The 27,343-nt window shown below is 39.5% G+C and overlaps 1 protein-coding gene across 3 annotated transcripts in view; it reads left to right on the top strand.

Annotated features, from left to right (window-relative positions):
- The first annotated feature begins 1,483 nt into the window (after positions 1–1,483).
- The window catches only part of lhx1a (LIM homeobox 1a), a 158,712-nt gene continuing 132,852 nt past the window's right edge, over positions 1,484–27,343 (top strand). Inside the window, exons 1-5 of one of the 3 annotated variants that reach the window (XM_063494156.1) lie at positions 1,484–2,414; positions 4,089–4,312; positions 4,951–5,234; positions 7,041–7,206; positions 8,225–10,017. In XM_063494156.1, the coding sequence (XP_063350226.1) occupies positions 2,245–2,414; positions 4,089–4,312; positions 4,951–5,234; positions 7,041–7,206; positions 8,225–8,493 (1,113 nt within the window). In that variant the 5' untranslated portion in view covers positions 1,484–2,244 and the 3' untranslated portion in view covers positions 8,494–10,017. Of the gene's footprint in view, positions 2,415–4,088; positions 4,313–4,950; positions 5,235–7,040; positions 7,207–8,113; positions 10,018–27,343 lie in introns of those variants that run through there. The other 2 variants (XR_010095548.1, XM_063494155.1) reach the window with 2 other exon arrangements.

Raw genomic sequence — 27,343 nt, 5'->3', positions numbered from 1 at the left:
TTGGAAAAGGGAGCGCTCAGTTGTCAGGCAGCTTATTGACCTCTCCGCCTCTCCCTGTCCTCCCTGATGGAAACAGAACATGAAAGATGCTTCGCAATAAGGAGGCAAGTGTGGAAACGGGTGAAACGAAACAAAGGAAAAGGAAATGAAACAAAAAAGAAAACGAGTGAAAAAGGTGCTGTGTGTGCGCGCGTATTTCCAAGCCTTATCTCTTTCTTCAAGCCAGTAACACATGTCCTGTTGAAGGGGTGCTCCCCAGACGCCGGGAGGGAGGCAGCTGGACGTGAATGAGCGGGTGTTTTACATGAGAAGCAGCCCATATGTAAAAGGTGCTGGCGGGCTGTTGCTACAGAATGAATGGGTATCCCCGGGTCATCTGTTCTTCTTTAAAGTGCGCACTTACTTTAAGACAATTTTGTTTTAACAGCGACGACAAATGCGTCGTTTTCTTGCTGCAAATGAATTTATTAAATTATTGTCATACAACAGTCTCTGATTAATTACTCAATACTACTTTCAAATGCAAATATTGGCCAGATAGTGGGACGAAATCCATTAATTCAACGAGCATGCCCCCTCCCCCCAAAGCTAATTTAATTGAGCAAGAAAAAAAGTGTTAAATCCTCCAAGCTTGTAAATAATCAACAACACATAAAAGACGGCTAATAATCCAGCCGGCTTTTAGGCTCGTGGTGTTATTTACTAAAGGTGAACTTAAAGTGGATTGGACGTCCCTAATGAATCGTCCGAGATGTCTGGGTCGCGAGCTCCCGACTGGCGAAGAGAGCAAGCTGTCAACTTTAGAGCCTCTCCGTCTTTCACTTCCACGCTTCCTCTCAGTCACACCAAAGAGAAAGCGGCTGGTGTGTATGTGCTACTGCTAAGGACAGAAAAGCGTCACATCTCCTGAACCCAGTCATCGCTTAATAAGATCTCAGCAGTGTGCGGCTTCCCGCTGCGTAATCAAACATTTACCTAATGCATGGTGCGTTCAATTGCAAGGCTGGCAGCTAAGATTTTAACATACAGCTACTTTTTTCTGTTTTAAAATGACGAAGCCTCCAGCTATTAAATAATAAAGCAGTCACACATCAACAACTTTACAGCAATGAACAAGGGAACCACCGCATGCAATATGCGCTACCAGCCTCTTTATTCAGAAGACGCCACTATATAGTCTCTACCTGCTCAGATTTGTCCCTCATGTGTCTCCTCGTGGCCAAAAGACACTTTGCTCAGCAGCGGAAACGCTGTGTCTCCCTCCACGCTGCTCGCCTCCGCCGCGGCTCCTTCCTCCAAACACATTCACTAACATATGACAGTTTGCAGGGAAATTCTTGACAATTGCTATCTTGAGTGTGTGGCATAAATAGCAGGCAGAGTCCTCGCTGGGTTATGATGGGGCGGCTTGATGGTTGCTTCCATGGCACAGCGCTGATTGGTCCGGCTGCGGCCTGACGTCAGGAGGCTGGAAATAAGGCTGGGTTGGAGCTTTAGGATCAAGACAGTGTACTGGAGATCGAGCGCATCCTTGCGTACGCACGGTACTGGAGACCGAGGGGCATCCCAGCACACTGATTACAACCGGAGCGACCGGCGAGTCCCAGCATCCTATCACAAACCAAACATCCAGGATCATCCAACAGAGAGGAAGGGAAACACTCTTTTTTTCATCTTCTGGCTGTGTGATTTTGTTTCTCGCCGGGTTTTGAACAGTGGATAAGATGCCATGTTAAAGTACTCTGAATTATTTGTAGGCGTGCGTGTCTTCTTGTGTGACAGCTCTGCCCTAAAATCGTTTTATTAGAAGCCTCTGTCAGCACTGGCTGCCATACGACGCTCTTCTCCTTGGCCGATGCGTCACCGGGACAACCAAACCGGGTCCGCTCTTCTCGCCTGAGCCGATCTGCAGCTTCCTGTGCTGAACACCTTGGTTGAATTTTGCCACGGATCCATAAAAGGACTGATTTATTTTTTTCAACCTTTTGACTTTTCCTCCAGTGAGGACGCGATCGCCAACCCTTCCTGGTTCTTTGCTTTTTGGGACGCTGAGTCATTTTACGCATGCAGGGAGAAATCTGTGGTGACACCTGATCGACTGGCTTCTCTTGCGCACGTTTGACCCAGGAGCTCCAGGCGAATCGGGGAGGGAGAGAGCAGATACTCGGTCAATGCTCGGCCTGTGCTGTTGATTTGGTTTGTGTGTTTGCTTCGTTTGTGGGGGGTTGTTGCCCAGCCAAAGCCATGGTCCATTGCGCCGGCTGCGAGAGGCCTATCCTGGACCGCTTTCTGCTCAACGTGCTGGACAGAGCCTGGCATGTCAAGTGCGTGCAATGCTGCGAGTGCAAATGCAATTTGACAGAGAAATGTTTTTCTCGAGAAGGGAGACTATACTGCAAAAACGATTTCTTTAGGTAAGCTCGATGAAGATGGCAGAAACCCTTTGAAAAGTAATGTTTTTGTACTCCTTCGCTTTTTTACTTTTCTTTTGCATACGAATAAGACGCAGCAGGTAAGCAGGGACAAACCATGAAGGAAATTATATAAAGATATTTATATATTTTCACAAGGAGGACCAAAGGTAGTTATGGCACACAGTGAGACGAGAAAACTATATAAGAAACCCTACAAACATTAGATTAAACTGCAAACGACCTCAGTCTACCGCAAATTTAGTGGAAACACCTGTATCTTCCACGTTATTTACCATTTCAAAATATACTCTATTAATTGTAGGTGACCACCAAAAAAATTAAAATATTTCTTCGTGGCTCAGACTGCTGTTACAGTTAAAATCTGCTCAATTAGAAGTGAAGAAAACCTAAAAGATAACACAAACAAAAATGACAGAACATCTGGTTAGGTAACAAAGAGAACGCCCTTTTGAATTCTCTAAATAAACGAATAAAACGACCCGTCCCGTCTTTTGATTAGCAGTAAGTAATTGAAAGCTTGTTAACTTGGATTCTTATGCAAAAAACAGCAACAAAAGAGGAGCAGCAACATTAAACGCGTGTGCGCTCACTCTCAGCAGGGGGAGGGTTTGTTAGGAAATCGAGGAAATCACACTTGAAGGGTTTTTTTTGTTGGGTTTTTTTTACAGCTTGTTGGCAGTCGTGGGAGCTTAGAGCATCAAACCGGCGCTAGAGAAGCCGCTGCCCGGTGTGTTTGCTCAGTCTGGCTGAGGAGGACGTGATAAGTGGATTTGAATAGTAAACTAGTTGAAAAGATCAGGTCCGCAGACGATGCAATCACAGACGTGCAGTCAACAAGCACTGCACGCCACTCAGCAAACATTGTTTAACAGTGAAGTAGATGGCAGGGTGATAATTTATGAGCCAAAATCCAACCTAGTTTTTAAAGACACCTCAAATTGGTTTATTTACTGAAGCTCGACGTTTAAAATATGTGTTTGAAAAAGACACACAAAAAACATGTAAAATGTAAAATAGAGGTAAAAATGTAACAGATGAAATTTTTGTGCAAAGGTTAATGCAGAGTGGAGTTCACGTTTGTTTGTTTGCTGGCTTTATTTTTTTTAAAGAGGCAAAGCTACTGGTCAACATTTTCTTTTACAAAAATAATTAAAAGTACAATTATAGCACAAATTATTATTATTATTATTATTATTATTATTATTATTATTATTATTATCATAGCATGTGATATAGAAATCTCCTAAAATTAAAAAAAAAACTATCTCTGTATGAATCTTCATTATTTTGATCCGTTAAAATAATGATGGAATTAAAATGTCACATTTAACAATATTTATGACTCGATTTCATTCCTTAAATTACGTTGATATTTAATAGGATGGATTAATAATAAAATATGTATATCATACAAAGAGAGAGAGCAAGACAGAAATAGATGATTTGTATCCTTAAGACACAATTATAACTTCCGGATGTTTATTTTGAATGTTTATTTGTGTGTCCGTTATTTAAGTCGGCCCCATCACTTTGGTGTTTTTCCTTGCTAAATGTTTAGATCATTGTCTCTTTAAAGAAAATACATTAATAAACAATAACTTAAAAATGCAGAACACCCTTAATAGCTGGAGTAACCACCTCCATCCCCCGCAGGCGGTTCGGCACCAAGTGTGGCGGTTGCTCGCAGGGCATCTCTCCTAACGACCTGGTCCGGAGGGCCCGGAGCAAAGTGTTTCACCTTAACTGCTTCACCTGCATGATGTGCAACAAGCAGCTCTCCACCGGCGAGGAGCTCTACATCATAGACGAGAACAAATTCGTTTGCAAAGACGATTACCTAAACAACGCCAATGTAAAAGACACCAACCTCCTCTCAGGTATGCAGAGTCCTGCAAGTGTGTTCTGTGAGTGTGTGTATGCAGGGCGAGTTAAATAAGAATAATGATGATATATATTTATCTATTTATTTATTTATTTTTAAAGATGGGCTTAACGTTTTCAACCTCACAGTGGCTTCCTCATTTCCATGACTAGAACTAAGGCGGAGAACAAAACGCACAGCGCACGATGGTTTAGAAGCGCGAAATATTTTCTTTTCAGTTCAGATGATGGTTCTTTTGGCCTGATATGTAGCTGTGCTCAATCTGTTTATTTTCATAATGTCAGATTTGGCTTTCTTTTTCTGTCCTTCTTTCTTTCTAATTAAGACTGTGCATTCTTTACTTGATATTTAAGCCTCCTTCGCATACATAAATTCTGCTGTTGGTAAATTTTCATTTTGTAAAACAAATGGCTGTATGTTACAAGTAAGGCCCGAATTCAGCACAAAACGACATCACTACAAAACGATAATTCCGAAATATAACTTCTAGTTAGCAGTGTTAGCGTGTGTTTGCACTTTGTCAGTGGTGATAATCCACCGAGTTAAATGCACTTTTAGAGACTCTGGCGCTTCACTGCTGCGATAACACTGCTGTGTGAATATTATTCTAATATTTAGATGTCGTTTCTGCAGTAACGGCATGCAGCGACCCGAGTTTATCACCAGACTCTCAAGACCAGCTACAGGATGACGTGGTCCTAAAGGACACAGAGATAGCCACACTGTCCGACAAGGAGACCGTTAACAACGAGAACGACGACCAGAACCTGGGAGGGAAGCGGCGTGGCCCACGGACCACCATCAAGGCCAAGCAGCTGGAGACACTGAAAGCAGCGTTTGCCGCCACTCCAAAACCCACCAGACACATCAGGGAGCAGCTGGCCCAGGAGACGGGCCTCAACATGAGGGTCATCCAGGTAAAGAAACAGCTACACCCAAGCAGGAGCTCTGCTTCAGACTAAATTCAGTCTATAAGTCTATATAGACCATTATTTTTATTATCATTATTTTATCAAATGCGTGTTTCTAAATGTGTGGTCCATGCGGCCTTCTAATGCAATCCTTGATGTAGTATCATAACTTTCGTGGTCCCCGGTGATTTAAACACGATTCTGTAGTAAATCAAATAAATCGTGCAATGTGATGCTTTCAAATATTATGGAAATAGATTCAGGGGACACCCAGGGGTTGAGGAGGTGGGCTCGCGCCTTTTTCCGTTTTATAGGGTGTTACGCACCCATTAAAAGGTGTGATGTAACAGCTTATATTTTATGGAAAAATGTCCCAGCCAAGCTGCCAGACAGCCATGACCGAGCAGGCCCTCATCCCATCAGGGAGGCTCCACCTCCCGAAGCCTCCCCTCTCATATCCTTCACCCCTCTTTAAACGAGGCCTCTTCCCTTCAAACTGCGCGGTCACATCGAATTCATTAAGCCAAAGATTGGCCGATGGACGAGGTTGATTTGGAAATGGGTAATTTATATGGGTATTTTTGATTCTTGGCGCGCACGACGGGGCAAAGTCGCCAACTGGCGCCGAGGTGCTGGGAGCGCTGGGAGCGCTAGGAGTCCTGGCACAGCGCTGCCATCACGTTTTGCGACCACATTTAGCCACGCTGTGAGCATTTTCAGCCAAGTGGAAAGGCACAAATCTGTTTCAAGGGTCTTCAGATTGTATCGTCACAACAAGCGTGCGTTACAGAAGGCCAAGTTAAACAACAAACGACACATACAACCAACTGTATGTTATTATTATTATTATTATTATTATTATTATTGATAATCCCAACTGATATTATTATAAATTATGGTTTATTTTCAAAGTCTATTGTGTGACACAAGAATTGGAAATACCTAATAATAAAATGTCTTAAATAAATTATATTTAGGCGCCAAAATCACACAAACGTAGCCCTAAATTTATTGCAACGTAGTCAAAGTAGTAGTGTCATTTTTTAAACTATGGGAATACATTTTTGTTTGTTTGCTTGTTTGTTTGTTTTTTTTAAAAAAAAAAGGCAAAATGCTTTAACGTAGAGTAATACCGAAAACGTGGAAGTGGGGAGATAGTGCTATTTAATGTGTGTGCGCTTGAGCGAGGAAAGGGGAGAGCACAATTAAAGGAAGCCGGCCTATAGATTAGGAAATGATAACCTCCAAGAGTCCGGTAATATATTGGTAACAACCCGCCTATTAAGTATTAATTGGAGATTTTAAACCCCTGCTGCTGCAGCCTTCAGTCGGAGTAAATGGAGGGTTAAAAGATCATTAGGGAGGTTAGATGGGACTGTCGCTCCTTAAACGATAATTGGGCGCAGTCCTCTTCGCCGCAGAGCCTTGCGAATTTAACGCACTGGCTCAACACGCTCGCCGCATACAGCGCGGTTATTGACTCTAATAAGAAGACAGCGGAGTAGGTGCCAAGGTAAACATGATACCTAATTACACTTTCCTTTCAATGAGGATACATTTAAATGCCGACGTTTGTTTGCATGTTCAGGAAAAACAAGCAAACCATTGTTTGTTTAGATATTTATTCATAGAATAGCAGCTCTAACCCCTCCCCGGCCACCCCCTTCCATAATCTCCATTTCTGCCTCTCCTCTCGTCTTTCGCCATAGAATATTGACGTGCAATCGAAATGGCGTCAGCAGTCTATTGCATGTTTTCTGGGCCACATGATGTGATACACACGTACGCGTGTGTGTGGTTGCGTTTGTTCAGGTCTGGTTCCAGAACCGACGTTCCAAAGAGAGGCGGATGAAGCAGCTGAGCGCACTGGGCGCCCGGAGGCACGCGTTTTTCCGGAGCCCCAGGCGAATGAGGGCGCTGGGTGACCGGTTGGAGCCTGGGGAGCTCATCCCCAACGGACCCTTCTCCTACTATGGAGGTACGGTTGCTTAATATTTGTTTTCTTTTTTGACACGTTAAATTTCAACCTGGTTCTGACTGATAATGTGTTAGCTAAACATTGAATTGTTAAAAATCTTTTTTGCATCATCTGTTATTTCCTATTAGCCGGTCATTTCTTCTTAATGTTTTGTCTTATATGCCATTATCCTATTCCCGGGGAATTATTTAGGTCTATGCCACTTTTTTAAAGACAACCAGTGCGTAGAGAGCACACTGGGTCTATCCACATTTAACCGTCTTCGTTGTTTTCACACAATATTAAATGTCAAATGAGTGCATAATGTTAAAAAATAAAATGTATGAACAAGCAGTGAAAATGATGTAGTTTTCTTACTTACTGTTATTTTGGATGTATTCAAAAACAAACAAAAGAGGCTATACATATTTTAGTTTGGGTCATCTCATCCACAGGCTTTAAGAAATGGCTTAGTATGGAATTCACTTCAAGTGAAGTTAGTTTACACCTGAGTGATTTCATACCAACGCGGCAATATTTCATCAAATGCTTTGAAATATCTGTTAATTTTCAGAGAATTCCATTTGTGTCTGGGCCTTTGTCCTTCCTGCTGAAGCAAAAAGTCTAATAATATTCTGCTGAGCTGAAAAAATTGGTCTCAGTAGGTAGAATCGCTGATGAAATGGCCCCCATTTTAATTAATTTTGTGGCCACGTTGTTCTCCCCACCCAATTGCAGTTTTGATTTAAGTGTAACGTGCTCTGTGACTAATGTAGCACAGCGAAGGTCTCTTTTTCTCTAATACAAATCAAGCTATGTATATATATTCAATGAATTCCTCAACATCCCTGGAATTACTTCTGCAAACCCATTGTTCTCAGTCTGAGCTAATGGTGATATTTTTTTTCTACTTCTCTTGCATCTGCAGATTATCAAAGTGAATACTATGGTCCGGCAGGGAACTATGACTTTTTCCCTCAGGGGCCACCATCATCACAGGCCCAGACCCCAGTTGATCTCCCCTTTGTGCCATCCTCAGGCCCCACAGGCAACCCCCTTGGAGGTATGGACCACCCGCTCCCGGGCCACCATCCCTCCACTGAGGTGCAACGTTTCTCCGATATCATGTCCCACCACCCAGGGGATTCTCCCAGCCCAGAGCCCGGCATCCCAGGGCCCCTGCACAGCATCTCATCAGAAGTGTTCGGCCCTAGTCCTCCTTTTACCTCACTGTCACTGAACGGGAGCGGATACAATAACCATCTGTCTCACCCGCCCTCAGAAATGAACGAGGGCACTGTGTGGTAGCTTTGCGAGGGAGCGGACTTTGCTGGCCAGAAATTCGGTAATGAAGGGTCGTGAGATCTGGAAGTGTTGGGGGACTGAGTCCAGAACAGGGACACGGATAATGACTGGGTTAGGGCAGTACCATAAACTATTTTTTCTCCTTTTTTTTGGGTGATTTCATATTTATTTATTTATTTATTTTCCCATTTGTTGTTCTTTTTGACAGGAGAGCATATTTAGCATAAAAATTATGCCCCAAAACACTGCAGTATTACGTTCAGGTGTTTTGATTGCTTCTTTCAACTCTTACCCCTACCCAGCCTGCATCCAAAAACTGGACTGAGACATCTTGTTACCCCTCCTGATTCCGGTCAGTGGCACTGCAGAGCGACCAATCCCCCAGTCCCCCTAACACTTAAAAAAAGGAAGAAAAAACACCTTTTCAAAATCTCCTGTAATATGTCCTAAACATGAAAACATCCTTAGCTACTGTCAAAGACTTCAATAGCTTTACAGAGAGAGAATAAAGGGGCTAAGGGTTGGTTGTGTGCTGACCTGGCACAGTAGGAAGGCTGAGCGGCATTCAGACTATGTGCGAGGAACTAGACGCGTCCCTTGTATTTATTCAGAAGCTCCTCAGACCTCTTGCCTCTCAAGGCTCTGCCATATTGACACTTAACCTTTTTCACAATATGTTTCTGGAGGCCAGAAGAAATGACAGTTTTCTCCTCTGCCTGGACTATTTGTTTGTTTCGGTTTCAGAATTTCAACCAAATCTGAAGAAGGCTGCCTTCAAAAGGCAAACCAGTAAAAGACTCCCTATGGATTGCAAGCCCTTTATTAAAAATGGAAGTGAACTTGAAATGGTGAGATGAAGTCTACCTTCTAAAAATCTTCTACTGGGGTTCTAAATGGGACTTAGAACAGTCAACTGTTTACGTAATCTATTCAATTCAGGAGTCCAGAAGTCTCGAAAACCACGTTTTAGAACCTCTCAATCCATATAAAAATGTTCCAAGCAACCAACCAAACTTTTGTATTGATTTCATTTATATTGTACGGAGATAAAAACACATTTGCTGGGGTTGTGGTTCACTGTGCTAGTTTGTACGAGATGTTGTTTACAAAAAAGGTAAAAAAAATAAATAAAAACACGAGTAAAGTAGACATTTGACAAATGAAAAAAAAAATAGCACAAATATTGTTAAAGTGCTTTGCACCATCATCGCAGAACGTGTTGAGACAAAATGTAAGTGTTAAAAGGAGTAATCAAATTCTTAATTTTTTTAGTCTGCTGACGATACATTCATAAAACTGTTAATATACTTAGGTTTTATTTTTGTGTCTTTAAAGAAGAAAAATCCAAACTATTAAAAACTGATGATCAAATATGCAGCAAGCAGCTGCTACATCTCTTTGAATATCAAGCCCTCATGGTATGTCTTTTATTGTTCCAATAAACCTAAGCTTATGTGACCTCCAGTGCATATTAGACCATTCACTGTATAAATACCACATGTTGACAAATGTGTTTGTAATAAACTAGAAAATATACGTCATTTTTTTTTGGGGAGCAGCTATCTTAAAGTATACCAGACATTACAGTGCATTGTGTTTCACAAAGTATTGAAGGTACATTACAGACAAGCTTTTGTCCAGTTTCTTGAAATGTGGAATAATTGTCCTTAACTGCAGACACTGATACTGATTGGTTAATTCTGAATAACTGGACTCGAAAATGATGAGGCATTTGGTGGAAAATGATGAAAAGACACAGTAAGAAACAAAAGCAGAAGTCTAAATGAGAAGAGTGATGGAAACATGCAGTGTAGGTTTGTGATGATAATCCTTACCTGTCATCACAGGGTTTTCTTCTCGTCCCCGTTGCAGTGTTGCAACACACCCTAAACTCTTAGACAAACAGAACAACAACAAAAAAACTTTTTTTGCTGATTTTACTTTTTCTCCCAGCAACGGAGGAATTCAGTGGACCAGTTTGCTGCAGCGAACACAAGGGGGAGTGAATACACTCCTCATGCTGATGCAGTTTCTCCTTCCAGCTGCTTTGGCTCCAGCCTCACATTCTTCCATTCAGTTACTCGAGGTCGTCAGCTAATCACGAGCAGTTAGCTGTGCTACTGTGAAGGACAATGATGAAATTGCTGTGGCCGTGGCTCTCGTGTTTGTTATGCTTTTCTTAGCGGGCTCCAGTATTATTATTCCCTGTAGGTTTCTGTTCTTTCAGTGCAGTCTGGCGGCTGGGAAGGACATCTCCCAACTTATTTCGGCGAACATAGCTGCAGTAATAATCAAGAAGCCCAAACACCGAGGCGTGATGTTTTTGCAGGAAAAATAGAAAAATTTTCATACTTGTACGGAAGCGAGTCAGGCGGTGGGATTGTGGTGTGAATCTGGGGAAACCTTTATCTCCCTAACTCCAGCCTGTGCAGTTAGGACTGTATGCAATCCCAGTTTTCCTCCCTGCCTCCAGACTGTAATCCACCATGAATTAATCATGGTCTTGAGAGTTAACCAAGCTTGGGGAGGTGGAGGTAAAGGGTGTGTGGAAGGATATAGGTCTCTGTTGAGCCCCTGCGCTTAGAACTCCCCCTCCCCCCAGTCCACCCACCCACCGTAGTAGCTCCACGCACCGGCGACTGACCGCCCCCAGGGCCACAGCTCTTTAAATTCAAATCTCCTATTGATCGCTCATCAGCTGTTGGTGCAAACTGACCTTGTAGGCTAATACTGGAAAAATAAAATAAGCCTTAACAGCAGTGAATGGGTTTTAAATGACATTTTAAATCTCTGAGTCAGGACATTTGAATAGCCTACACACCCACTGGGAGCCAAAATAAGTGCACTTCTTGTGCATGTGTGTGATGAGAGAGGATGATGGGAAGGAGGTGGGTGACAGTAGTGACAGCGTGTGTGTGTGTGCTGGGGGGCTTTAATACTTAAAGGATGGCATGGGGGTACAAAATGGTTTACTTTAGAGTACAACAGGGGATCTGGCCCAGCAGACAAACACTGAGATTCTCTGAGTTTTTTTTTTTTTTTTGGTTTTTTTTGGAGGGGGGGGGGGGGGGGGGGTGCACTCTCCATATGAGAAGCATTTGGCTGCTAGTTTTAAATGTAGAGTGGCTCAGCTGGAAGTGTATCCTCTCCTTGGAGCGAATGTAGCATAAGCACACAAACACATGGCACTGGGCCTCGTTTCTTCTCAAACAAATGACACATGTTGGGGGAAGCCAGCTTCTTGGCCAGAAATGAGAAAACGCTGTTAATCAATGGAGCGGGTTGCTTGATCGCTGAGCCTCATTTCCCTGGCTCAGTACTCAGCCAGTGGGTGATACACAGTCGTGTAGCAAAATCTGATAAGCTGACCTCTGCTGATGAGCTGTTTGTTTTGCCACCTCACTGGTCTTTACACTTCCTCCTCTTATCAAAGACAGAAGGATGTGTTTAAGTCAGACCATTTTTTTTTCTACTTTTTTAGTAATGTTGGGCAGCATAGTCTACAAACACCTACTATTTTACAAAGAGAGGTATAGATCAGGAGGGAGTTAACCTGTACCCCAACCCATTTTTTTCTTTTCCTGCATTAAACACCTAGTGCCTTTTATCTGTTTTTAGAATAAGAAAAAAGATGCTCCACAGAAACTGATTGGTTAAAAGAATTGTTAGGAATAAGAATTATCAGACCTTTTAGCAATTACGAGTCATTTTAGACATTATCAGTGGCTGAGAAGAAAAAGAAGAGAGAGCCATCTCAAGAAAATGTTGATTTTTCAGCACACGGCTGACCAGGGAATCAAAGAAGTGAACTAAAATCTCATATGGTCCTAAATTTTTATTGGCAACATTTTGTTTGGTTCAGTGTGAAAAAAGTCGCTTCATAAATACTTTATTGTTGCTTTAAAACACTGATAATGACTCATGCACACCTATATCCCCCCCCCCCCCCCCCCCCCGCCCCCAAAAAAAGAAAAAAACTTTATCATTGAACAAAGAGAAGGTTCTTCCTAATATTTTAATTTTGCATTTTTAATCACTCTACTATAAATGTTACCTTAGAAGTGCTGAATTATGTATGGCCTGAAAATGTCACTTTTGTTTTTCTAAATATTCTGGTCCTGCTTTGAGGTAGCTTACTTACAGATAGTGATGAGTATATATTCATCCGCACCAAAGTACAAAGTAGAATTTAAACAGTGTGAACAGTAAATAGAAGATTTATAACACATTTATAAGACATGATGTGAGGTGAAAGTAATGAACGAGACCTCACAAATAAACAAAACTCACACTACAAGCCATCATAATCTACATTCCAGAATACCATTTATTACTGCACTGTGTATCACCATGATATAGGTTATATAGGTTAATATAATTAATAGGTTAATATAAAGTTACTTATTGATAAATCGAAATTACTGCCTCACAAATATAAAAACATATGAATACATTATACTGACAAGAATGACTGTTTTATTGTTACTATTTACAGTTAAGTTCATAAGTATTTCGACAACAACACAATTATATTTAAAGATTTTGTCTCTTTTCATCACACTCATCAGTTTTAATTCAAAAATAATTCCTCATTTTTATAAGGCCAAAGACATTTGAACAATCTAAAATAATTTTAAATATGAAGATTGTTTTTAAAACTTAAATGAAAATGATTAGCAGTTAGTGATTGTCCTTCCTGATTCTCTGATTGTTTGCATATTTTTACACTTGTTTCAAAGTTTCAGATCATCAAACACATATTAATATCAAACAAAGAAAACCCAAATAAACAAACAGTTTTTAAATGATTTCATTTATTAAGGAGAATAAAAAGCTATCCAGATCGTACAGCCCTATATGAATGATTGAGACCCGATAATGGTAATGATAATATAAATAACAGGACTTTATATAAAGGCACCTTTCGAACCCCCCACGTTTACCTTACATTAGTACAGTAAAATATCCCAAACCTGAAAATCCTTTGCAGTCAGTTACTACCTGAAGTCTAGAACTCCAGGATATCCAAAATGCAGCGTTTCCTTCCTCGAGAAACTATGTCAACTTTTACCTTGGCTGACTTTGACTCTTATTTCAAGAAATCTGGCCAAACTTATAAAAGAACAAAATGTGACTATCCAGAGTTGGGACCAGGAAGCAAAGTCTTACAGACCTCTCTGCAGCTTTTCTCCTCCTATCATCCCCCAAAACCCTAACCCCAAAGGCACTGTGTATATTTCCATACAATTGAAAGACAAACCAAAAAATAACCAAATAAAAAATTATTTTAAAAATTAACAAAGAATAATTTAACACCCACAACTGTACCTAAGGGTAAATCAATTAAATGGAGGCTATTAAACAGGTCTCTCTCTCCTTTTAGAAAATTATATAATAATTGATCACCATATTGATTTATTCTGCTTTACAGAAACCTGGTTACCCCTGAGTTATATTGTCAGAGTCCTCAAAGCACAGGTCAAGGAGGAGGAGTGGCAGCAATCTTTCACTCCAGCTTATTAATCTAACAAAGACCTAGAGAGCGTTAAAGTATACTTATAACCATAACTAGCAATGACTTTATGACTTTCTTCACATATAAAATTTTAACCATTTGAGAAAAAAATCATTCACAGCCATCCCACAGCAGTGCCACTGAGTAACTCTAATAACCGCTGATATTTACTTAGATTGGACGACCCTTTACTGTGTTCTTTTGTAGTTTTCCAGCCCTTTTTATCTGTGAACTTGTCTATGTTTAGCACATAGTTGTGACTGAAAATTATTTTTCTGTTTAAAATTTTAAAAATCTATATTCCTCCAACTATTGCAATTGGTTCTTTTAAATTCTGTCATTAAACCAACAGAGTAATGGTACCAAAACACAATTGTGGCTGTTGGAAAGTGTGAACTAAATGAAGCCCAAACATGCAGGATATGATTAGTGCCCTGTTTTCCATACAAAGCCACGACCTTACAGTTAAAACGTTTAGGTTTTTGCCTGGTACATTAATAAAACATGGCCAAATGTATCAAATAAAGTGAACAATTTAGCTATTTCTTACTGTAACTGCAAAATAAATCACATTATACATTTCAAAGTTCTGTCCGTAGTGCTCGCCTCTGACAAAAATCTCAGGAAATGTGACTTTATAAAAGTGAATGTTTTACTTATAATTGGTAGCCCATTGCTGTACAATTTACACAAGGAAATTGCCCATGTAACAAACAATGTGTTCACCCAAAGAAGAAAGTATACTCGTCTAGCAAAGTGGAAAGTACTAATTTCCCCCTGGAGAATGTCCTGATGGTATGTGAGGTCTGCAGGTTGGCCTGATTAGCACGTGCATGGAGTGTGTCTACACCATCTGACCCACTGAGTGATATTCATTTGTCATTCACATATTGGAGACCAACTGCTGTGTTTGTTGCTCAGGGCAAGGGTTTTCTCAATGAGTTGTTTGTGTATGACTGCACTGGCAATCTCTCATCATATTACAAGGAATCCACACTTCAGTGCAAAATCTGTTTATAATTTCTGGTTGTTGAACTTGTGCATTTCCTTTCATGAACAGTGTATTTTTGAATGCATATTTTATATAAAATTACTATTTTATAAATATGGTATCAGTATGGTTTATAAGGCCATGCTGAGCTAGTAAATTAGTTGAGTGTGTTTGGAAATTTTTCTGAAATAATCTTAGACTAAAGTCAGACAAAACAGATTCTCACTCTCAGCCATCACACTGTGACACTTGGTCAGGATTATAGGTGTTATTTTTAACAGAATCTTTTAGTGTCAGTTTGAAGTGTGCAGGGTTGTCCAGTAAACTTCATGAAAACATGCTCTGCTAGTATTAAAGGAAGCCTGTTGCAAATGGGCAAAGAAACATAACATGTGGTTAATTTTGTCACAGGTTGTATTTTGACACAGAAAATCATCTTTTCTTAAATTTAAGGGGATAGCTATGTTACCTGAACCCAACCATGCAGCAACTAAAAATAAAAATTCAAAATAGTAAAATTATTTATTAAATCATTATGTTGTCAACGGCAATAGGAAACATAGTTTTAAAGATCCCTATATAGCATTATTATTACTTTGACCTTCAGATCAGGATTTTGCCCATGAAGGAGAGGTCAAAGTTCACATGTGACATAATATTGTAAATCTTTCTATATGCTGTAAATACACACCACACTTGTAAGAATCATAACTTCTAAGTTATAAATGCTTTTTGTCAATTTTCAACCAATAAGTCATCAGGCTGTCCTTGAAGAGCTTGTTGTAAGCCACATTTTAATGGATTGCTAACTTGACCCCACAGTACAGCCATATAAGATCGTATAATATTTTATCAGAATTTATAGATAGACAAAAAGGCCAAAACACAACACACACACACACACACACACACACACACATACACACACATATATATATATATATATATATATGCACAAATGCACTCATTTAGAATTGTTTACTGTGTATTTCCCCTCATAAGCAAATTGATTTTTGTTATTTTCTGCTAGCTTAGCATTTTTTGCGCTTGTATTATCTGGTTGTGTTTGAGCAAGTGGCTGCATGCACCAGCGTAGAAAGCCCTTATCACCCAAACACACTGTAACTTAAGCTCCAGGTGTTTGCTGCCATGTTACTGTACCCAACACACATGGCCATGTTGCTAATTAAAGCAATCCTATGCTTATCCTGAGGGGGAAATACCTGGATTACCAGGATATTTGCAACTCAAACCTGAGACATGCCTAATCAATTTAAGGCCATTAGACAATTAATTCACTTTGGCAAAGGGTGGATATTGCAAACGCACTAATCTGGCTCCTAAGTTGTCACTGTGAGTGTTGATGAGCATTATGTTCATATTTACTGAGTTAATAATGAGTATTCAGAGATGAGAATGAGCAAGTGACACAAGAGAGGAATAAACACATTTCCCAGTTGAGCATTAAGTTATATTACGGTACAGTTATGAAAAAGACATCTGGAGTTCCAGTGAAAAGCAGTAAACCTCTCCAACTCCAAATATGCATTTTAGTGTTCAAGTGAGCTTCAACTTGAGTGTGATTTCTCAGTCCCGATCTCATACCCTGTTATTATTTAGTATGAACCTGTATCTCCATCATATTTATTTTATTTTTTATTTATTTTAAACTGCTATAATGTGAAATTTGTCTATCATAAAGGTTATCCAATAAAACTTCAGATGTAACCTTTTTATATTAGTGGAAAAATAAAAAAAAATCAGGTAAAGTCCCCAGGCTTAACGCTGTTTAACTTTGGTGGGTGAGGAAACTTTCTAATGTTAGCAAGCTAAGATATTCTCTAATCCATTCAGCTGTTGGGAATCATATTGCTACTTATTAGTGCAACCTTATGACCATAAAATTAGTATCATGAACAGAACACATACAAGAGGATCACCATTTATATTACATAATTTACTCAGTCACAGGAAGCCGTTGCGTAACATCATCAATAAAAACTCATGAGCCTGTCCTTGTCAGCATAGAACAGTAGACACTGTTGCTAGTTATTGCCAGTGCAATAGATGTGAGAACACACAATTCAATTCCTGGATTCGTCTATAATGTTAGACTTATGAATTTGTATGAGGGGAAATACAGTGTTATCTCCATCAGCTCAGTCTGCATATGGCAGAGAAAATTAGCTTATTCTGAAAAACACTAAACTGCTGTGGAAGCAACTCTATGTTTGTTAAATTATAACTAAAGAACCTGGAATATCTGGAAGAACAAAAAAACTTTTATTGTAATTTTATTTTAATGGAGCGGGACAGAATAATAACCAATATCAAGCAGAAAAAAAAAACACATTACATAAATGTTATGAATTGATATGCATGTCACTGAGTTGAATAAATATTTGAGCCCAAGAAAATGATGACTTAATACTTGTTGGAGAAACACTTGCTGGCAAATACAGTGGTAAGATGTTTCTTGTAGTGGTAGGTTTGCACACATCCCAGGAGAAATTCTGGCCAACTTCTCTTTACAGAAACTCTCTAAACTCTTTAGGTTTCTTGACTGCCTCTTGTCATGCCAAAATTTCAGCTACCTCCACAGATTTTCTATAGGACTGAGGTCTGGAGACTGACTGGTCACTCCATGACCTTAATGTGTTTCTTCTTTAGCCACTCTTTTCTTGCCTTGTGGTTTGTTTTGGGGTCATTTTCATGCTGAAAGACCCATCCACGACCCATCTTTCTTTCCTGTACCCAGAAAAACAGCTTGAAAGTCTGTTTCTACCATTCTGCTTGACTGTGGAGGTGGTGTTTTTAGGTCACACTCAGCATTGCTATTCCTTCAATTGAATTTTATTTATAGAGCGCCAAATCACAACAACAGTCACTTCAAGACGCTTAACATGCCGGCTTGAGTTGATGCTAAAGAGCTTGATTTTGGTTTGAGCTGACTACAGATGTTCACTGGAAACGTCAGTCAAGAAACTGATTCTTTAGACAGGTGTGCTTTATACACATATCGAGTTGGTATCAGGCATACCTGTTTTTGACTGACTGATTGTTTTCATGGGCACGCATCCAATCTGTGGGAGCCAGACTTTTGGCTGGGTTGGCTTGCTGAGATTTGGCAGGGGATCAAATGCTTATTTCACTCAGTGGTATGCAAATCAATTTATAATTCTTATGTAACGGGGTTTTGTTTGTTTGTTTGCTTTTTGTTTTGGTTTGTGTGCGGTGGGGGTTATTCTGTCTTTTTTTACTTAAAATAAGCTACTATTAAAAAAAATCATCAGTATCATTAAAGCCAATAAGCTCATATACGTCACTGCCTCAGTAATCCTAGAAGCAATTAGGTATAAGGTCAAGGATTCATGCAGAGAAGCCCTCCCATGGAGGTGGAACCATCATGGACAACCAAGCCCCTGCAAAGGATGTACCATTTAGAGGTTGAGGAAGTGGCAGACATCAAGAAATCTATTGGCTAGAAGAGTTTAATGATCCAAAGGTGCATGAGGCTGCCACAGATGAAAAGACTGCAGATCTTTTCAGACTGTGCCCCAAAGACTACCACCACACAATAGCAGGAAGTAAAATACAAGCTTTGACCGTGTACCCTGGAAGGAACAACCAAGTGGCTGGGATATTGTACAGGAACATCTGTACAGGAACATCTGTGCTGCATATGGACTAGAATCCCCACTTCCTGATGAGTGACACCACTGAAGGTGGTTGAGAACAACAGGACTAAGGTCTATAGGCAACCAGCTGCTGGCCAGCCAAGGAGGCACAGTGGTGGCTGTCAAGGAGTAGAAGATAAAATAGAGAAGTACCAAAAGCTCAAGGAACAACAGGGGCAGATGTGGAAGGTAAAGTCCAAAATGATCCCAGTGGTAATAGGAACATTAACCCTGAAACTAGAAAAGTTGCCCCAGCAAATTCCAAGTTCAATGTCATAGGTCTCTGTCAGAAGAGTGCAGTCCTAGGAGCAGCTGAGATACTGCACAGAACCCTCATAATTGAAAAAGCTGCATACATATACAATATATGCATACATATACATATAGAATATGTACAGAGAAAAACCCAACATTCATATGACCCCCTATGAGCAAGCACTTTGGCAACAGTGGGAAGGAAAAGCTCAGTTTTAACAGGAAGAAACCTCCAGCAGAACCAGGCTCAGGGAGGGGCGGGGCCATCTGCTGCGACCGGTTGGGGTGAGAGAAGGAAGACAGGATGAAAGGCATGCTGTGGAAGAAAGACAGAGATTAATAACAGATATGATTCAATGCAGAGAGGTCTATTAACACATAGAGAGTGAAGAAGAAACACCCAATGCATCATGGGAATCCCCCAGCAGCCTACACCTATTGCAGCATAACTAAGGGAGGATTCAGGGTCACCTGGTCCAGCCCTAACTATATGCTTTAGCAAAAAGGAAAGTTTGAGGTCTAATCTTAAAAGTAGAGATAGTGTCTGTCTCCTGAATCCAAACTGGAAGCTGGTTCCACAGAAGAGGGGCCTGAAAACTGAAGGCTCTGCCTCCCATTCTACTTTTAAATACTCTAGGAACAACAAGTAAGCCTGCAGTGTGAGAGCGAAGTGATCTAATGGGGTGATATGGTACTACAAGGTCATTAAGATAAGATGGGGCCTGATTATTTAAGACCTTGTATGTGAGGAGCAGGATTTTCAATTCTGGATTTAACAGGGAGCCACTGAAGGGAAGCCAACGCAGGAGAAATCTGCTCTCTCTTTCTAGTCCCTGTCAGTAGTCTTGCTGCAGCATCATCATCATCATACATGTATTTCCATGTATGTTTGTAGATGTTTCAGCAAATCACTGCAACCATCTATCAAATTTCTTCTGTTTATCCAAATGAAAATTCAAGGCTGAATCAAGACTTTTGCACAGTACTGTGTGGCAGATATTTGACAGACCCGTGAGATGAGTTCATTTGTGGGATCATTGCCAATCACTGCAGTGGCTCATCACCTTAAAAAGACATGTAATACTGGCTTAATATTTACTGCCCATCTCTATGTACTATTGTACACCAAATATGTATTGTACTTAGTATATTACATTGTATTTTACCTATGCAACATTGTTTCTAGCAATGAACTATGTTCTTAACTTCCATTAAATTCCAGTCTGACGTTTATCCATACTGTCTGTATTTTACAGAACTGCAGAGTGGGAAAAACAGACTAATATATTAGCAGTGCATTGTCTTTAACCTCAGAAAAACTGGCTTGAATATTTCCGGGAAAAAAAAATAATTCCAATTAAAACTGGTCTGTGCAGTGCAGCCAAGCAGCTCTGTTATTCAATTGCATTAGAATGAACGATGCAGCGGCATGCAACGATGCAGTTAACAGGAATTAAAACCATAGGCAAGATGACGGATTACATGAGAACCGAGGTGTGTGTGTGTGTGTGTGTGTGTGTGTGTGTGTGTGTGTGTGTGTGTGTGTGTGTGTGTGTGTGTGTGTGTGTGTGCGTGTGCATCCATGAACACGTTCTTTCTCTTGTTTGCTGTTTTGTCAAAGTTGTATATACTGAATATTGAAATGCATGTACTTGAATATTAAATCAAAATGCTTGAACACTGAAACATGATTTTAGGTCTATGTTGTGGCATGATTTCAGTGTACTTGTCAGTATTTGCCAGCTGTAGTTATTGCATGATGTATGGCTCTGTTCTTGATGTATGCATGACAGTTGGCAGTCATTAATCATAGTTAGAAGATAGGACACGGTGTAGGGTCCATTTTCTCACTTGCGGTGAGTCTCATATAAGTTAATGTGTGTTCTTGAGGTCCAAGGCACTGCAGGAGTGAACTGTACAAATACATTTCATATCATTCAACTGTACAAGAATGCGGCTATGAAGTTTGCAATCACATAGACAATCCCGCAAATGCTGTTTTGGCACTTCATTGAACAAACACTCTGTGTGTATCTGTGTTAAATTCACTGCAGGAGAACTTTACTTTTACTTTCCAAACTTCCCTTTGTTGTTCTGCTCAGCATCATGTTTCTTGTAGATGTGTGGGTGTGACAGTCAGAATCAGACTCAGCAAGTGTGTCTGCACTGGTAAAACACCATTGTTGTGACACACCCACCTTCACAGAGTCGACTAACCATGCATTTAATTAGAAACAAAAGCTGGAAATAATTAATTAGACAGCAGTTTTTTTTACCCTTGCCAGAGTTCAGAATGGAGCAGATAGGCTGCAGGAATCTTACAGAAAATAATTCACTAAACATTAAAAGGGAAGAAAGGCCTAAAAAACAAATGGTTGAACAGTGTAGAGTGTTGAACAGTGCTTGGAAATAGTATATATTGATACAACAGATCATCTTGTCATTATGTATGCAAAAGATACAAACTACATCTATAAGTATATTTTTAGGCTGAAAAATGGATAATTCAGTGTACAGTGTACCTTTACCAGATACTATACGGTGGGACAGTTGGCTGTTGGAGTCCGCTACTTTAGTAGTTTGAATGTGAGACTGCTTCACCATAACTTTTGTTTACATTCGACCAGCGTTAGAGGCATACCTGGTACATGTGACTCAATGGATTTTAAGCTAGAGCAAATTCAACTTTTTCATCTTATTTTGATGTTTGTGAACATGAAGGTTTATGATTCCAGGAAGCTGAGGGTGCTGCAGTTCCATTCAGGGGCGGATCTAGAGAAATTTTCTTAGGGTGGCATGAGGGTGGCAAAGAAATCAAATGGGGTGGCAAAATCAAAGCCTCCCCCCCCCAAACACATATGCAGGTGGTTACATATGGTTAAAATGATTCAAATGCAGTAAGTATACACGTTTTTCATATAAATATAGTCTCTAACTTAATTATTGTCTGTAGCCCACATAATTACACACTTTAGTTACATAAAACATGTGAGTTTTGATATTATGTACTGTATAGCCTTTATAATAAATAAATATGTAGCCCAATAAGTATAAAATCCAGAAAGCTACACAACATGGGGCGGTTCATTTACAAACACAAGTCTAACTTAAGTTTCACTGTTTTTTGTTAGAAAACAATCACATTGTTACAGCTTAAATTTAGAGATGGACCGATCCGATATTAAGTATCGGTATCGGTCCGATACTGACCTAAATTACTGGATCGGATATCGGCGAGAAATTAAAAAATGTAATCCGATCCATTAAATATCAAAAAAGCACCTCACAAAACTTGCGACACCACGTAACTCGGCTTGTAACCGTAGCACGTCGGAGCAGTGTGCATCACGTGATAGAGCGGCTGTGTTTATTTGTAGCCTCGCTAGCAATCCAGCATTTCATCTCCGAGGAAGTTATCCCAGAGAGAAGTAAAGCAAGTGTGTAAGTTCATCTCTGAATGTTTGTAAAGCGTACCTACGTTAAGCTTAACAACCGATATATGGAGCCACTGCCTCTCTCCCTCTCTTGCTGCTACTTCAATCGTGAAACTGCTTAATGATCAGCTGATCGGCTTTTCTGTCGCGAGTCCGTCTCTCTTCTTTGTTTTTGGCCCACTTCTCATCAGAAAGAGGAAACCAGCGGCTGAACAACAGCAGCACGTTTAAGCTTGATAAGCTGTTGTTAGAATTGATTTAATATTACTTTCTAGACCAGGATCCTTTTCTACGTAGCTGACGGCTGGTAACTGTGCAGGGGCGGATCTAGCAAAGTTTAGCCAGGGGGGCCGATAGGGCATTAACAGGGAAAAGGGGGCACAAAGACATACTTTTCTTTCTTATTCTCATTTAAAATGTCTAGCTTTTAATAAATAATTATCTGAATCTTACACCCAAAGTTTTAATCTGATGTAAAATGTATAGAAGTCCATTACTGTATATAGTAACTGTTAAGTCTAATATACCCTAGTAAGCTATAGTACTTTTTCCTTTGGGAAAGTACCATCTGTGCAGTCTGCAATTCTGTAGAAGAAAGATGTTGAATATATTTAATTATTCTTGAAAAATAATTTATTTCTGTGCATTTTTTTCACACTACATCAAATTAAAGTTGATTACGTCGATTAAGCATCATGAGGTGGAGGGTGGGGGTGGTTCCCTTTTTTTTTTTTTTGCTGGGAGTTTGCAACCCTATTAGTTAGGTTGCTTAATATTTCTGCTAAGTACTCTTTAAAATACCAGAATAGGAAGGATGGAGTAGGTTTAAGTTTATTAGATTGATCAGTGTTGCTGAACTATGAAATATTTTGGGTGCAGTGTATTTTTTACATACAGGTATAACAGAATAGCTTTAGTGTTGTTGTTTATTTAAACTTGAGTATGAACTTATACAAAATGCAGCAAGATATTAAAAAAAACAGTTTTATTGATTAAAAAACACACTATATCGGATTAATATCGGTATCGGCAGATATCCAAATTTATGATATCGGTATCGGACATAAAAAAGTGGTATCGTGCCATCTCTACTTAAATTACACAAAATGTCAGAAATCTGCACTGTCATGAACAAAAATTTAAACCTAATTTTTCATGATTTGTTGGATTAACCCACTGAGGTCTGAAATACGACTGGCCATTTTTGACTCCTTTTGAGTTTACGTTTGTATTTCACCCTCAAATTGTTTCATTTTATTTTTTTCCCCTTGCCTTGTTTGGTATCATTCTTTTCAGCTCAACTGAATTTAGTTGTTTTTTTCACTGACATACTGCATTAGTACTACTATTACTATTAATAGTACTATTACTGATCTGAAATCACACAAAGAACTTAAAATCCTAGTAGTATTTTTTACTGTAAAAAAAACACAGACATGTTGAGTAAATGTTTATAACTTGAAATGCAAATATAAATTGTACATTTTGTAAACATATACAACTATTTATCTAAAAATGCAGCCAATACACCTGCCGTTTGATGATGATGTGTGCCAGTAAAAAAAAAGTTTGTCCACCAAAAGACAGAGGAGAAGAGCACAGGGATAAACCTGCAGGCCTGACAACAAGAGGTGTATCACTCCGCTGGTTTTCTACTTAGTGACAGTGTTTACATTGCAAATGTGCCTTAGTGACATTCATTAGTGCCCTCACTGACACACAAAACAAAACGACTACGCAACAGAACAGCTACACAAGACAACACAATACACTAAGTATACACTCCACACTAAACGTCACAAATCTCCCACATCTAAAAACTCTCTCTCTCTCTCTCTCTCTCTCACTCACTCTGTCTCGCTGCTGTTACCGTCACTCCCAAAACTTTTTCCTCTCCCTAAACAACCAAATCCCACATGTTGACTTTTTTTTTTAAATTGGTCAACATGGTACATTTTTCCACCGATAGGAAAGAGGTGGCTTTTTTTCCTTTCCTACTGTTTTCGCGCTTTCCTTAGAAAACGCTTAAAACCCACACACACAAAAACGTGACGACAGTATTTAGAAAAAAGCAGGGCTTATATATATTATCATAACTCTGGATTTACTGGCCTGTAATTAAACTTTATCATTAAAGCCAATAAGCTCATATAAACTTTGAAGTCCGAACTTTCAATGTGGGCTGAAATAGAGACTCAGCGTGGCTGCAGCTTGTTGCTATGTCAACTTAAAATAGTCATGTGATTTGGAGGTGCAGCGTGTCCGTGGACCACAGAGGGTTAATAACACTCACCTTGCTTCCATTTCCAGAGTGTAACATCCAAACACCTGTGTAAAATCCGAAATTCCCATGGTGTTGTTCAAAATGTGCTCTGGCACAATCATAAGCATCGCTTGCTACTGAAAACAAGAAAAAAGTCGGTCCTGCTTTGGGCTGAACCATTTGTTAATGGTGCAGGGGGGGACGACACTATCCAATATATTCAGTTTTAGCATTTATATTCACTGTTAACTGTAACTACGCTCAAACTGTTAATGCTATCTTATTTTAATTAACAACACTGTCATATGCAAAACTGGGGTGGCACTTGGGGTGGCAAGGGATCATTTTAGGGTGGCACTTGCCACCCCATGCCACCCTTCTAGATCCGCCCCTGGTTCCATTCACACTCTGATGATTGCTAAAAGGTCCATTTGTTTTGATTTTTGTTTGTTTGTTTATTTGTTTGTTTGTTTGTTTTACATTAAGGACTACACTCTTGGAATCTATTTGTATCTTTCCAGTAACTTTTTTTAGACTTAGTGCCATAGTTTTTGTGCATACGTCAACAAAATAAATAAAATAAAATAACAGTAATCTAATTACTTTTTTGCAATAGTAATCCCTTACTTTACTCATTACTTGAAAAAAGTAATTGGATTACTGCACGTTACTGCCTATCTCAAAATTTGGTACGTGTTCTAGCACATACATGTGATTCATGGTTGATGTTGTTCATATCACAGTCAGATCTCACCGCTATCCTTGCATCTTCAGAGATGTTCCAACTCTATTGTTCCTCATTACTCAGGTCTCTATAATTGCCTATGTCTCCCACTTTTAGTATGTTAGCCCAAAGGGTCATATGTTTGCTTAGTTATTAAATTTCACCCTCAAAGTTAATAGGAAATATTTAATTCATGTAATGTTATATCTTTTCAAAAATATATTTCTATTGCTATAATCTTCAAAAGAACAAAGAATGCAGTGGGTGACCCACTTACACCACAATCAGTGTAGGTCTTGAGTTGTTTCGTTCATTCTAACCTGTTGCCTTTCTGTCATATCATACTGTAAATTTCAAAGTGAGATCAGGGGACAATCTGACATAAGTTCATTTCAGTAACAAGATAAGGACAAACAAAGAGGGTTCAAGAGAAACGACACACTTACACTCCAATTAGTGATTTTAAAGCCCTGTGCTAGATCAAATGCCGAAAACAGAGCTCTTCCTTAATGAGTAATTGAACCATAGTATCCAATGGGCCTCTTCCGTCACTGTCATGTCCAATGAGTGCCTAAGTTACATTTAAATTGCCCTCCAGATCCACAGACATTGATAAAGGGTTTCTGCGAGGTGAAAAGCATGCTGGCTAATTCCTTCAGGCTGGGCTGAGGCAGACCAGTTGCTGTCCATCACTTCCTTGTTATTTGCATTGGCCCCAATCAGTTCAGAGTGGTGATCAATGCAGAGTCAAAGTGAGCTTTCTTCTTGCATTAGATACTGCATTCCATCACACTGTGTGTTAGAGCCCAGCAATATTTTAAAGCGAAATAACTGTTAGTAAAAAGGGGGAAAGCTATATAAAGATGTCACCAACAAGAAAGCTGACGTGTCATAGTACTAAGAAACCTGTGTTTTCAGAAAAGGACACAACTTTGACATAAGGATTACCTTGTGTTCAGGCAGACATTAGCATTAGCATAATCTACTGAGGATGCATCAATCAGAACTGAAGTATTGGTCTGATACTGACCAGAAACACAGGAATACATATCTGGGAGAAAAGAATATTATGATTGACAAATTTGTGCGATAATGTACAGCTATGTGTAAAAGAAACTTTTGACAGGACTCTGTGCAGTCCTGTGAAAAAAGTAAACTAACCCCATGATTTAACAGTTTGTAGAATCAGATTTTCCCGCAATAACATGATATAATAATTTTTAGTATGGCTACCACTTTATCAGCATTTCACATTATTGTAGAGGAATACTGACCCATTCTTCTTCTCCTGTTCAGTTCAATGAGATGTGCAGCCATTAACAGTTAACATCCATCTTAAGGCTCCGCCACAGCATTTATGGTTTAAACAGCTTGATTCTTTCTTGAGAATGACCTAACTTCAACCAAAATTTAGCTTTTGAAAAAAATGCTTTACTTTTTAGTCGAGAATAGACGGGTATAAAAAGGACTTCATGGTTTATTCAGTGGCTGCAAGTTGCCCAGGTCCTGTGGCTGCAAAACAAGCCCCAATCCTCACCTCTCACCAATGTGCTTAACAGTTGGTACGGTAAATATTGCACCAATGTGCAGTGTTTGGGTTTCTCCGAATATACATTATGCACATCTCCACTTTGGTCTTGATTGCTTAACTAAATTTGGAAAACTATTTTCACAGGTAACATCTAAAGCTCAGATATGTGTTCAGACAAATGTTTTTTCACAGACATAAAAACACAAGAAAAAATTGTCTTTCTAGTCATTACTAGTCAACACTATATCTACCAATAATGAAATATTGCAACACCCAGTGTACTAAAATAGTATTTAAATCAAACTTTCTGACCTTTCTTTTAATTTATAAATATACAAAATACAATAGGTTTTTGCCCCTTTTCCTCCTTTTTGGGCATATTTCTCATACTTTCATGTTTCAGCTCATCAAATAGTTTTTCCTATTAGACTCAAAATACCCACAGTAACTCAAAATACATACA

The sequence above is a fragment of the Pelmatolapia mariae genome, linkage group LG14 (assembly GCF_036321145.2).
Source record: "Pelmatolapia mariae isolate MD_Pm_ZW linkage group LG14, Pm_UMD_F_2, whole genome shotgun sequence".
NCBI classification, from domain to species: domain Eukaryota; kingdom Metazoa; phylum Chordata; class Actinopteri; order Cichliformes; family Cichlidae; genus Pelmatolapia; species Pelmatolapia mariae.
Note: the sequence above shows the minus strand (reverse complement) of the source record. Positions and strands in the feature narration are given on the sequence as shown.